Raw genomic sequence first — 14,056 nt, 5'->3', positions numbered from 1 at the left:
AGTGCTCAACCAGGCTCACCACTGAGCTCGCCAGACTCTCTACTGAGGAAGACATATGCTCAAAAGCCTGGGACACGGCAGACATCATGCTTGCGTGGACTCCTCGATGGCACACGCTAAGCCATTCGTGACCTAAGGCATCTCTGACATATTTTCCACATGGCTTTGCTGCACATCCAGCAGACTTGTTGTAGCAACAAACAGAGGATCACCATGAGTGCACAGTGGCGCAGTGATTAGCACCACAGCCTCACAGCTCCAGCGACCCGGGTTCAATTCTGGGTACTGCCTGTGTGGAGTTTACAAGTTCTCCCTGTGTCTGCGTGGGTTTTCTCCAGGTGCTCCTGTTTCCTCCCACAAGCCAAAAGACTTGCAGGTTGGTAGGTAAATTGGCCATTATAAATTGCCCCTAGTATAGGTAGGTGGTAGGGAAATATAGGGACAGGTGAGGATGTGGTAGGAATATGGGAATAGTGTCGGATTAGTATAAATGGGTGGTTGATGGTCGGCACAGACTCGGTGGGCCGAAGGGCCTGTTTCAGTGCTGTATCTCTAAAACTAAAAACATGAGTGTAGGGCTGAGCAGGGGCCTGGTCCTAGGCAATCCTACAACTGTCAAGGGACCCGGCCGGCACATACTCCCTCAGTTGCTGGAACGTGTCTGTATCGTGCACACCAGCTTGTGACCCAGATTCTAATCTTAAACCCCCTACAAACCGTGTGGATGTATCTGCGCTGGCGGAGGTGGAAGAAGAGGCAGGCGACAGTGCATCGTCTGGATTCTTCTTCTTTTGCCCCAGAAGAGGATTCTTGGGCCACTTAGCGTTCTGCTACTCGAGTGCAGGCACCTGCAGTGGAGACACAAACAAAGGCACTTGAAGCATGTGCTTCACATGTGTTCACACAATTTCCTTCAGTTTCCACATACGGCTGCAAGAGACAGATGACACTTCACCCTTATGCATTGTGGCACCAGCCTCACCATATCCACTCGACCTGCTTCCCTCCTCTCTCACGACCTCAGCTATGGTCAGCAGCCTGATGTCAGTGACACCTCTTCCCATCTTAGCACGCTCACGCTGGTTGTGACTTTGTTTCTCCTGCAACAGACAGTGCAGATTTAATAACATTGCAAATAATGCATCACCACCATTACAACATCACTTATTCTGCATTAGCTTTCGCACGACACATCCAATCACATAAACAATACCAATCTTCATCATTTAGTAAATGGTACCAAGGCTGCTCTCGCATTCTACTGCATTCCTTGCGTACTGTCTGTCTTAAAGACACAGAGCCATCGAAGAAATCAATGGAGCAGCTGTGCTGGGACCACTTACCCTCACTGATCGGAGCAAGTTATTGATTCACTTGTGGCACTGCACCCATGTTCTAAGAGATACCCCACAGTTTGAGACCTCCTCCATTACCTCCAGCCAGGTCACCTTGGTGAGGTCGGAGGGTCTTCACAATCCATCTGCAGGGAAGAGGCACTCCTGCCTTTCCCTGACGGCCTGGAAGAAAACCTGCAGGGAGACATCACTGAACCATAGGGCAGGATGCTGCCTGCTGGCTGCCACATGATTCACTTTGGCTGTTGGAAAAATAAATGATATGAAGTCGGTGGTGAGTTTCACAAAATAAGGGAGGCAAAAACATTTTGTTTTAAGCGAAACCTTCAGCGAAGTTATTCTGAAGATACTTACATGAAAGGAAGGCTACTGAGCTTTGAGGCTGCAAGCACAGAATGTTTTATATCTGTGGCGATCAAAGTGCTTGGGGCAGTGATGGCGGGTTCTACCAATTAAAGGCTGCCGCACCCCCCCACCCCGCTGCATGCTCTCACCTGTTCTCTGTGCCCGTCACTGCATGGCTAATTTAAATACAAAATCGCATGGGAAACGGGATATGCGGCAGGAGCAGAAGTTACAATAACTTCCAGTCCACCGTCGGGAATGCCGTGGCACGCATAAGATTCCACCCAACGGCAGTAGGCGGTGGCTTAGTGGTATTATCACTGGACTAGTAACCCAGAGACCCAGGGTATTTCTCTGGGGACATGGGTTCGAATCCCAACACAGCAGAAGGTGGAATTTGAATTTAATTACTAAATCTGGAATTAAAAGCTAGTCTAATGATGGCCATAAAACCATTCCCGATTGTTGTAAAAACTCATCTGGTTCACTAATGTCCTTGAGGGAAGGAAATCTGCTGTCCTTACCTGGTCTGGCCTACATGTGACTCCAGACCCACAGCAATGTGGTTAACTCTTACATGCCCTCTGAAATGGCCTAGCAAGCCACTCAGTTTTACCTAACCTCTACGAAGTCGATAAAAAGGAATGAAACGGGACGGACCACCCGGCGTCGACCTAGGCACCAGAAACGACAACGGAAAACCCAGCCCTGCTGACCCTGCAAAGTCCTCCTTACTAACATCTGGGTGCTTGTGCCAAAGTTGGGAGAGCTGTCCCACAGACTAGTCAAGCAACAGCCTGACATAATCAAACTCACGGAATCATACATTACAGACAATGTCCCAGACGCTGCCATCACCATCCCCAGGTATGTCCTGTCCCACCGGCAGGACAGACCCACCAGAGGTGGTGGCACAGTGGTATACAGTAGGGAGGGAGTTTCCCTGGGAGTCCTCAACATCGACTCCGGACCCCATGAAGTCTCATGGCATCAGGTCAAACATGGGCAAGGTAACCTCCTACTGATTACCACCGACCGCCCTCCCTCAGCTGATGACTCAGTACTCCTCCATGTTGAACACCACTTGGAGGAAGCACTGAGGGTGGCAAGGGCACAAAATGTACTCTGGGTGGGGGACTTCAATGTCCATCACCAAGAGTGGCTCGGTAACACCACTACTGACTGAGCTGGCCGAGTCCTAAAGGACATAGCTGCTAGACTGGGTCTGCGGCAGGTGGTGGGGGAACCAACAAGAGGGAAAAACATACTTGACTTCGTCCTCACCGATCTGCCTGCCACAGATGCTTCTGTCCATGACAGTATTGGTAGGAGTGACCACCGCACAATCCTTGTGGAGACGAAGTCCCACCTTCACATTGAGGATACCGTCCATCGTGTTGTGTGGCACTATCACCGTGCTAAATGGGATAGATTTTGAACAGATCTAGCAATGCAAAACTGGGCATCCATGAGGCGCTGTGGGCCATCAGCAGCAGCAGAATTGTACTCAACCACAATCTGTAACCTCATGGCCCAGCATATCCCCCACTTTACCATTACCATCAAGCCAGGAGACCAAACCTGGTTCAATGAAGAGTGCAGGAGGGCATGCCAGGAACAGCACCAGGCATACCTCAAAATGAGGTGTCAACCTGGTGAAGCTACAACCCAGGACTCTTGCATGCCAAACTGCATAAGCAGCATGCGATAGACAGAGCTAAGCGATCCCATAACCAGCGGATCAGATCTAAGCTCTGCAGTCCTGCCACATCCAGCCATGAATGGTGGTGGACAATTAAACAACTAACTGGAGGAGGTGGCTCCACAAATATCCCCATCCTCAATGATGGGGGAGCCCAGCACATCAGTACGAAAGATAAGGCTGAAGCATTTGCAACAATCTTCAGCCAGAAGTGCTGAGTTGATGATCCATCTCGGCCTCCTCCTGAAGTCCCCAGCATCACAGATGCCAGACTTCAGCCAATTCGATTCACTCTGCGTGATATCAAGAAACGATTGAAGGCACTGGATACTGCAAAAGCTATGGGCCCTGACAATATTCCGGCAATAGTACTGAAGACCTGTGCTCCAGAACATGCCGCGCCCCCAGCCACGCTGTTCCAGTACAGCTACAACACTGGCATCTACCCTGCAATGTGGAAAATTGCCCAGGTATGTCCTATACACAAAAAGCAGGACGAGTCCAACCGGCCAATTACCGCCCCATCAGTCTACTCTCAATCATCAGTAAAGTGATGGAAGGTGTCATCAACAGTGCCATCAAGCGGTACTTGCTTAGCAATAACCTGCTCAGTGACGCTCAGTTTGGGTTCCGCCAGGGCCACTCAGCTCCTGACCTCATTACAGCCTTGGTTCAAACATGGACAAAACAGCTGAACTCGAGGTGAGGTGAGAGTGACTGCCCTTGACATCAAGGCAGCATTTGACCGAGTATGGCATCAAGGAGCCCTAGCAAAACTGAGGCCAATGGGAACCAGGGGAAAAACCCTCCGCTGGTTGGAGTCAAAACTAGCGCAAAGGAAGATGGTTGTGGTTGTTGAAGGTCAATCATCTGAGCTCCAGGACATCACTGCAGGAGTTCCTCAAGGCCTAGGCCCAAACATCTTCAGCTGCTTCATTAATGACCTTCCTTCAATCATAAGGTCAGAGGTGGGGATGTTTGCTGATGATTGCACAATGTTCAGCACCATTCACATCTCCTCAGATACTGAAGCAGTCCGTGTAGAAACGCAGCAAGACCTGGACAATATCCAGGCTTGGGCTGATAAGTGGCAAGTAACCTTCGCGCCACACAAGTGCCAGGCAATGACCATCTCCAACAAGAGAGAATCTAACCATCTCCCCTTGACATTCAACGGCATTACCATCGCTGAATTCCCCACTATCAACATCCTAGGGGCTACCATTGACCAGAAACTGAACTGGAGTAGCCATATAAATACCGTGGCTACAAGAGCAGTTCAGAGGCTAGGAATCCTGAGGCGAGTAACTCACCTCCTGACTCCCCAAAGCCTGTCCACCATCTACAAGGCACAAGTCAGGAGTGTGATGGAATATTCTCCACTTGCCTGGATGGGTGCAGCTCCAACAACACTCAAGAAGCTTGACACAATCCAGGACAAAGCAGCCCGCTTGATTGGCACCCCATCTACAAACATTCACTCCCTCCACCACCGACGCACAGTGGCAGCAGTGTGTACCATCTACAAGATGCACTGCAGCAATGCACCAAGGCTCCTTAGACATCACCTTCCAAACCCGCGACCTCTACCAACTAGAAGGACAAGGGCAGCAAATACATGGGAACGCCACCACCTGCAAGTTCCCCTCCAAGTCACACACCATCCTGACTTGGAACTATATCGCCGTTCCTTCACTGTCTCTGGGGCAAAATCCTGGAACTCCCTTCCGAACAGCACTGTGGGTATACCTACCCCAAATGGACTGCAGCGGTTCAAGGGCAATTAGGGATAGGCAATAAATGCTGGCCTGGCCAGTGATGCCTACATCCCATGAATGAATTTTAAAAAAAATGTCATGTCTGTGACCTTTCATCAGTGTCAGTTCTGATGAAAGGTCACACCTGAAAGTGAACTATATTTCCCTCTCCACAGATGCTGCCAAACCTGCTGAGTATTTCCAGCACTTTCAATTTTTATTTCAGATTTCCAGCATTTGCAGTATTATGCTTTTAGTTAAGAGCTCTGTTTGCTTTGCTTGTTGCTGCCCTATAGTGATTCCACACACTAAGTGTCAGACCTGCTATTACCAATAGATCTCTTTCTGCTGCATCTTCAGTTATTTCTTCAATAGTATCTTCCAGCATTTACCTGTATTGAATGTCATTTACCCAGAGACAGTAAAGTCCCAATGCTGGTCAGTCTTCAGCATCTAAGCTTTATGTCCAAACAATTCTTCATGGATTATAACTTCTTCCTTTGGCCCAATGTTGGCTGGCCTATATTAAATTACTCTCAAGACAAGCCTGTTGTCGTCATGGAAACAGCAGGAACAGAACAGTTCGGAACGTTCCATGACCTTGCGACGTTCTTCGATCGTAGCGGCGTGATGACGTTAGCCTAAGACGTAACTGCGTTCGTGCGTGTTTGGGTTTTGGTTTCCGGGTTTAGTTGACGGGCTGGTTTCTCTTTGCTGGTGCTGGGATCTGGGTTGTGTGTCGGTGGGCCGAGGGGGTTAGGGAGCTTCGAGCTTGGTTTGGGGAAGTCTCCTCTTCGTTGTGTGAGGCGCGGAGAGCCTGTGCTTCCACATCCTCCTCCAGCCGCTGTAACAGTGGGTCCGAGCGCACTGAGCCGAAATGGCGACTAATTATTCTCCCAAAGACGATGATGGTCACCAGCACAAGAGTAGGAAGCCGGACAACACGGCGTTTAAGCAACAGCGCCTGCCCGCCTGGCAGCCCATCCTCACCGCAGGCACTGTGTTGCCTGCTTTCTTTATCATAGGCCTCATTTTCATCCCCATTGGCATCGGCCTCTTCGTCACCTCCAACAACATCAAAGAATTCGAGGTAAGGCCCGCGATGGGGGCAGCTTGAGCATTATCAAGTTGGGGTGGCGGCGGGAAGGGATAGATGAGGAAGTGTATCAATCAGCAGTAATTGTTAACCTTCCCTGATATTGGTCAATGTGGGATATACCCAGTAACCGCGTGTCAGTGCTACCAACTGTTTTTATGTTTAATTTGTTTCTACATTAGGTGTGTGTATATATGTCTGTGTTTTGTATATATGTATTTCTATATTTGTACGTTTGTCAGTAATAAAATTGTACTGTGCCTTCAAGTACAAAATAGTGCAGGAAAGGTTTGAAAATTTGAGATCAGCTGTCAAATGATGACATTTCACTGGTCTCTGCAGCTAGTCTTTTGTAGGGATGCCGTTTTGCCTGAGAATCTGAGCCCTGATTTATACTGGCGCTAACGCTGTAAACCAGGCAGAGATATTGAAATGCTATGCATCAAGTAATATGTTTTCCCAGTTATGATTGGGAGCATTTTTAGTCAGTGCTGGGGTAACACCCTGTTCCTAAATTCGGCCTTGTTAATGCAGGCACTTATCTAATTTGATCATACTGTTTGATTGTGAGCACTTTCAACCTATCCTAGGGAACCAATAACTTAGATTGTAGAGTCTGAATCTATATGACTATATCTGGGTTCCATTTTGGAAGATGTTTCATTCTTTATGGTAATTGCCTTTTTTGTATTTTCAGTAATTTGCATCATAAAGCAGCCCCCCTGAAAAAAATCAATGTTTTATTTATGTGCTTTACTGTATCAATTTATGTCTGTATATATTGGCTTTATTTTTATTGCACACTGTTAGCAGGATCAACAAAGCCAATAAGAACAAGGTGTACCATAGCAAGAACTAGCAGTCAGGATTTGGGGTGGCATGAGTGCCTTAAAACTACTCTAATCTGTGTTGGTCATAAGTGTAATAGCCTTCATATTTTGATATATAAATATTTTGCATAAAGGACTCTACAATAAAGTGTCAAATTGTACACCTCACTCACTATGTAAATGCTTTGATGCAGATAAACTAGGAGAATTCAGAACCAAATTGAATATTACGGTGCCATCAATTGTTGCAACTTAGTTCCTTGTAACATGAAGCATGAAGATGCATGGGATCCATGACTCAACAGAGAAAGTTACTGATCTCTGTCATACCATTATGGAAAAATAGTTTCTAAACAGCAGCCACTTTTTCTCCCTCCCACTACAGGGAAAAAGGTTTCGTTACTTTGGGCCATAATCGAGCAAGAATCAATAATGACACTGGCAAATTCCAGCAAGTAGATGGCCTCGTTATCCTAAAGCTTTTGCCCTGAGGGCAATGTGGTAGAAGAAAAAGGGAGAGAAAAAATGCCTTGAGGGAAAAATGAGTTCTTTCAGATGGAGCTATTCATTGTCACTTGTCATATGAGGGTGGCGCAGTGGTTAGCACCGCAACCTGACAGCTCCAGCGACCTGGGTTCGGTTCTGGGTACTGCCTGTGTGGAGTTTGCAAGTTCTCCCTGTGACCGCGTGGGTTTCTGCCGGGTGCTCTGGTTTCCTCCCACAGCCAAAGACTTGCAGGTTGATCGGTAAATTGGCCATTGTAAATTGCCCCTAGTGTAGGTAGGTGGTAGGAGAATGGTGGGGATGTTGTAGGGAATATGGGATTAATGTAGGATTAGTATAAATGGGTGGTTGGTTGGCACAGACTCAGTGGGCCAAAGGGCCTGTTTCAGTGCTGTATCACTCTAGGACTGACATTTGATGACTGAGAAACTCCAAAGTAATCCCATCAAAATCTATGCTTTGCAAGCCTTCAAGCCTGTTGTGTTGGTCCTTGAAAATAAATGCAAGTTCTCTCATCTGATTGTACAGGATTCTTTCATAATTCAGTTTGAATTTGTCCTTTAACTCTGAAGAAGAGTACCTTTTATAGCAGATATCATTTTGTTTGAGGCATTATTGAAAAATAATGCTGATTAAATTACATGAAAATTAGCTCGCAAGAGCGTAGAGGGTAAGCCTTTTGACTACCAGAAGGCCAAGAGAAATTCTTAGTTTTTAGGCCTTGTATTGTGAGGCTGAAACCAGACCAGTGTTGGCGATAAAACACCTTAAACATCAGGCATAAATGCTTTACCATCACTTGTACCATTTCTAATTTTTCCTTCCTTTTTCCCCTCTTTGTCCTGCCCTGTTCTTTTTTTAGCATCTTCTAAATTTAAACTGAAATTGGGAGTGTGAAGTTTGAAACAAACATATCAGCCATGATCATCTTGAATGGTGGAGCGGGCACGAGGGGCCGAATGGCCTACTTCTGCTCCTAATTCGTATGTTCTATCTCTACTCCCTCTATACATTTTGGCAGTAGGAGTAACTTGGAAGTAATTATGTAAAACCAGTTGAAATGATTCCATATTCATCCTGTACTGTTAGTCTTTAGTTTTTCCCTTGTACTGTTATTGGTTTTTAATATATGCTGTAAGTTGCTTGTTGGATGATGGTGCACCATGCTAAAGCTTCCAATTTTGTTTCGTTTTTCTTGAAATCACATCGTATGTATGGGATTTGTAACAATTAAGAAATACCAATGCAGCAAATGGAGAGGATCAGGGGTTTCTGGGCTATGATTTTACCAAGCAAATGGCAAAGAACTCCAAGTCAATATGACAGATCTTTGTCAGTCTTTGACTTGTTTTCCTGTAACAAACAGGAAAAGTCCACTGATAGGCCAGATAAGCAAACACATTGGTAACCACCAGAAGAATGTCTTACCTGAATTAGTAACTTTCACAACATTCTATAGGTTAATAGAAATTCTGTTAGGTATGAGTGAACCATGTTCTCGGTGCCTAGATGAGTGGCAATTCACAACTGTTTGTTTACAAAATAGAACCTAAAACCACACTGCTCCCAAATTTAAGTTGTGATTTGACCTAATCACTACCTTAAAAACAGACATTATGACCACAACCCTAAAACCACTAATGATGAATATATGATAGAAAATGTGACAGGCACAAGCCATCTGAGTTGACTATTGGGAGAGATGGGTACTGGATACTATTCAGACGAGCCAGTGTGCTTGTATATAATTGGCAGGGATTACAAAACCATAATTGAAGGGTTTAGGTCATTCCCAGGGCAGCATCAGAGTTGTTTATAACTGAGTGTAACTTAACCAAGGTTAGATTGACAGATAAAAGATTGGAGTTAATTACCAGGAAATACAGAGAAGCTTGGAATATTTTGATGACTAAATCCAACTAGTTGTTGAATAAGTTCTATATGTTCTGTAAGTTTAAAAAAAATTAAATGTTCTGTTTCTTCAAGGTGTGCCACTCTTGTGTGTAAACTCTGTAAAGGGTGTTGGTTCAATTAGCTGTGCTAACATATCCTTATGAAAAGCATTACGTTTGCCTCAATCCTTAAAGATAAACATTTCTTGATGTTGAAGAGAATTAGTTTTAGAAATTTATTTTCGATAATTCTTAAACCAGATGGAAAAGTTTTCAGTATTCCCATATGAATTTATCATGTGAAATTGCAGTTAACTGAGGTTAAGAAGTACTAACAAAATGCACTGCGATGTTCTAACTATCCTGCATTGTCACTATACAGAAAAATACACTTCTAGTATTATATATTTCCGTAATATTACAGTTGTAATATTAAAAGATGGTCCTTTCTTTGCAGAATCCCACTGCTTTCAGTTGTTGGTGTTCTTGATGACTTTTATATCTTACATTTTTTCCCCCTAACTTTTATTTGTTTAATTCTTTTTATAAGTATAGTTCTGAACTCTTTCTGTACCTGTTACCCTTTAGGATTCCCATGTAGTCGCTTGCTTTGGATACATTATGGACCCTGTCCATTGAGCACCATGCTCAAGATTCTTATTCTGCTCCATTTTTACTGCAGTCACATCATATGCACAGAATTTGTAGAAATGAAGAAGTATAGTTACTGCAGATGAAGAAAATCAGGGATTTCTGGGCTACAATTGTACCTAACTAGGGTTACAAGGGAAATGCAGAACCTGCATTTTTTTTTTAGAGAATAGAACAGATTATTAGCCACCCGGCAGAGGGTGGTGTCGTTTTCTGGTAGCTTTCTAGTTGCGCGTGATGTTGATGCTGCTGAAAATATAAGAGAACCAAAAAAAACCTATGAACAATTCAAAGTTATGCTACAGGCAAGCGACCCATCTTAAATAATGTTGCCATGAAAGGGGAACTAGCAATAGGAATCTGACTTGGATATTGGACCTTTCACATCTATCAGGATGGAGTATGGAAGAGAGTTTTATCAAGTCCCTCTGCTTCCCACACCCTCAAAATGTTATTAATAGGCAAGGCTTTTACTTGTCAACTAGCTTGGCGCACGTTTTGGAAACATGGGGCAAGCTGTCTGTTAGATCATGGAGCACCATTATATAGTATCAATACCAGTAAAACAAACAGATTAACTGGTCTTTCATCTCACTGTTGTTTGTGATGTTGCTGACCCAGAATGGCTTCTGCCTTTGCATACATAACAATCCTCGTGTGAATCATTTTGAGAAATCTGATGTATGATGGTACTACTTAAATCAGCTTCTCCTATGTTGTATAGGATACTGGAATTTGAGTTCTGTCCTTTGCATCGATTTCTTCTTTATCTTTCAAAATTTAAGGTGCACGGCAAGTTAATGATGCAACTTGCTGGCTTACAGCATCTTGCAAAGGCACACTTTGAAATAATTGAAAAGCAAGTATTGTATGTGAAGTGAGAGATCTTTAAAAAAAACATTTTTAGCTTCTAAATGCAGGCAATTTAAGTTTGGAACAAGATATTATAACCCACGGAGTGATCATACATAGATTTCCCTGGGTGATCTGTTCCGCACATAATACGCTGTTTGCAGGGATCATTAGATAACGGCCAGAAATGAGAAGTCTGACCAATTTTTTTACCACTTATTCCATGGATGCAAAGGCTCTTGATAAGTATTTTCTATATCTTGTTTGCATGGCAAATTTAGTCAATAGTTGTAAGTTCCAATGTTTTGAAGTAGTAACTTATTCTGCTTAGTCAGAAGATGTTGCTAACCCTTAGACTGTTATAGTTTAGAGATGTATTAAAGCTTTGAACGCGAGGTTAAAATTTCCTCATGGAATGAAACCAACACAATATTACATCAAATCCTGTGCCGTTCTACTATTGGATTACAGCTTTGTCAGCACTAGTTCTTTTGCTGTAGGTTGTAGTTGTAGGTGAAGTAATACTTGTGTAGGCTATCCATGATTCAAAATGTGAATACTATTAGGTCATTGAACGGTAAGTGTGGATTGTAGTATAATAATCGTTGAGTGTTAATATGCTCAAATTATTTTCATGCACTGTGATAGTGAGAATACAGCTAAAATCCGGTGATATTTGTTTAAAACACAGTATAGACATAAGGTACTTGGCATTGCAAACAGTTTTGAGATTTTTGATCTTCGAAGAATCAAGTCTTTCACTTTATTTTGTGCTTTTTGGATCGTCCATTCTGTGTCTGGGATTTTGGGCAGCAAATCTGTTCTCCATCACTTCTGAGACAGTTTCGTAGGTAGTGTGTAAGGGTGATGTGGATTGCCTTGAATACCGTCTTCCTTACTGTGGAGAAACTCCTAGTCTGGGCTCAGCGGCCCACTTACTGTTACGTTAGGGAAGAATTGGGAAATGGAGTCTAGTGTATCCTGCTCTTGTAAACAGCAGACTGGACCATATACTTCAAGGTGGGTCTGGCTGCACAAAATATAAATCAGGAACTACAGTGGTAGTGTGTCATTTGATAGCAGAACATTCGGCATGAAGTTCTTTCTAGTTTTACATTTAATGGACAGCATGGATATTCTACCCACTGTTGCCCCACAAAAATGTGCAGTATTGAAAATTTTGGTGGAAATATGCATCAAACTTCAATTTGTTTAGTGAGTTCTTTGGCTTCTGGGTCAGTTTTGAAATCTTGGATCTTTGGCATTAAGTGTAATTGATTTTAGAACTGCCTCCCATTCTATAAAAAGTATTTCAGGTATTGTGTTGTCGCCCCTTCTTTACATTAACACGCTTCTTTAATTTCTCCAGATTGATTATACTGGTACTGAGCCACATTCTCCCTGTAATAACTGTTCTCTGAATGCTTTGTGGAATACTACGTGTACATGCGACGTTCACTTCCAGCTGGAGCAACCATTTGAGGTATGAATTTATTACCTATGTATAATTGGTCAGTTATAAGAACATGGCTTATATATCCAGGGCCCACTGTCTACCATGATTAGGTGCATGGAGGCAGGCAGCTGTTGCACCTCTTAATTGATCTGTTCTATAGCGTGTGATGTATGTCCATTCACTGGTTAGAACAAAGGTGGCATTATACTTTCACATTTTATGGCGAGTTGTGCTGCTCACAATGCTGTTGGGAGCTCCCAGTACCTGCTGCCTATCTAACAATGTCTTCAACCCACAGATGCCAGTTGTCTAACGACTGTCACCAACTAGCCTTGTGGCAGTGGAGGAGTAAATGGATTCTCTTTGGGGTCAAACTGGCTGGAAGATGTTATGCTGGAGATGGAAGTTCAGAACTAAATCAAATTACTGTGGTAGACTCAGTAATCTGAGGTCTGAACCAGACAGATTCACAGTACTCCTGAGCACTGATGATGATTGACTAGCCAGTCTGGTTCTCAAATGGAATCTGAAGGGTTAGGCCTGTTATTGGGGACTGGGAGTTTTCTCAGTTGGTTCAGCTATCCCTGCAAGTCATTGCCCTCCTGGGTAGGGTAATCATAGTTGAACAAGCAATGGGAAACTTAAAAGTACTCTGCAGTAAGCTCCACAGTTTTACCTGGTTAAACCCCAGCAGCACTCTGTAGCAAAGTTTTCTGGACTTGAGTAATTTGGATGTACCTCAATTGGTGGGGTGTGAGGGTGAAAGAGTGTCTGCACTTTATTTCAGAAAAATATGTACTTTTCTTAATAGATGGCTTTGGAGAATCTTAAACATAGATGGGGAGAAGGTGTATTTCTTTGAAGTTGTGTGCAGCAGTTAGGGACATGGAAACAGGAGTAGACCATATAAGCCCCTTCAGCCTGTTGCACCAATCAGTGAGATCATGAAAGGCCACTATTCCATGAGCCTTTTTTTTTCTTCTTTTCTGTATCTGTTCATGAGAATTTAATGATGCATGTACCTGAACCTGCCAAATCTCCTTGTACCTCCACTGTTTCTAGCTTTTCACCATTTAGAAAGTACCCTGTTCTATCTATCATTTTTAGGTCCAAAGTAGATGACTTCACATTTGTCTATGTTGAAATCCATTTGCCACAGTTATGCCCATTTTGTAATTTTATGTTTCTATTTGCACTGCTTACAATATTATCTATTTTTGTGTTACTGGCAAATTTGGATATGTGGCTTTCTATCCCATCATCTAAGTCGTTAATGAATACAGCAAATAGTTGAGGCCCCAACACAGATCCTTGCGGGAGACCACTAGTCACATTCTGCCAATTAGAGTACCTGCTCATAACCCCTACTATCTGTTTCTTGCCACTCAGCCAATTTCCTAACCAGGTCAATAATTTGCCTTCAATTCCATGAGCTTCAACTTTAGCTAACAGTCTCTTTCAATTCAATCAGAATTGCCAGGTATGACCTACCCTTTACAAATCCATGCTGGCTTGCTCTGATCAGCTGAAAATTTTCAAGGTGTTCAGTCACCCTTTTTTAAAAAAATTTGTGCATGGGATGTGAGTGTCACTAGCAAGGCCAGTATTTGTTGTTA

The 14,056-nt window shown here is 43.6% G+C and overlaps 1 protein-coding gene and 1 long non-coding RNA gene across 3 annotated transcripts in view; one reads left to right on the top strand and one right to left on the bottom strand.

Annotated features, from left to right (window-relative positions):
* Window positions 1-647: 647 nt before the first annotated feature.
* LOC137376332 (uncharacterized) lies at window positions 648-5,636 on the bottom strand. The gene is made up of 3 exons (XR_010976176.1): window positions 5,552-5,636; window positions 983-1,100; window positions 648-848 (listed from the first exon to the last, which is right to left on the bottom strand). It is a non-coding gene; the product is annotated as an uncharacterized lncRNA (long non-coding RNA).
* Window positions 5,637-5,830: 194 nt separating this feature from the next.
* LOC137376331 (cell cycle control protein 50A-like) overlaps window positions 5,831-14,056 on the top strand; it is a 60,679-nt gene continuing 52,453 nt past the window's right edge. The window contains exons 1-2 of one of the 2 annotated variants that reach the window (XM_068044656.1): window positions 5,831-6,249; window positions 12,354-12,467. In XM_068044656.1, coding sequence (XP_067900757.1) covers window positions 6,037-6,249; window positions 12,354-12,467 — 327 coding nt within the window. In that variant the 5' untranslated portion in view covers window positions 5,831-6,036. The remainder of the gene's footprint in view (window positions 6,250-12,353; window positions 12,468-14,056) is intronic. The other variant, XM_068044655.1, reaches the window with a different exon arrangement.

The sequence above is a fragment of the Heterodontus francisci genome, chromosome 13, assembly GCF_036365525.1.
Source record: "Heterodontus francisci isolate sHetFra1 chromosome 13, sHetFra1.hap1, whole genome shotgun sequence".
NCBI lineage: Eukaryota > Metazoa > Chordata > Chondrichthyes > Heterodontiformes > Heterodontidae > Heterodontus > Heterodontus francisci.
The sequence above is the reverse complement of the archived record's forward strand: the minus strand, read 5'-3'. Positions and strand labels throughout refer to the sequence as shown.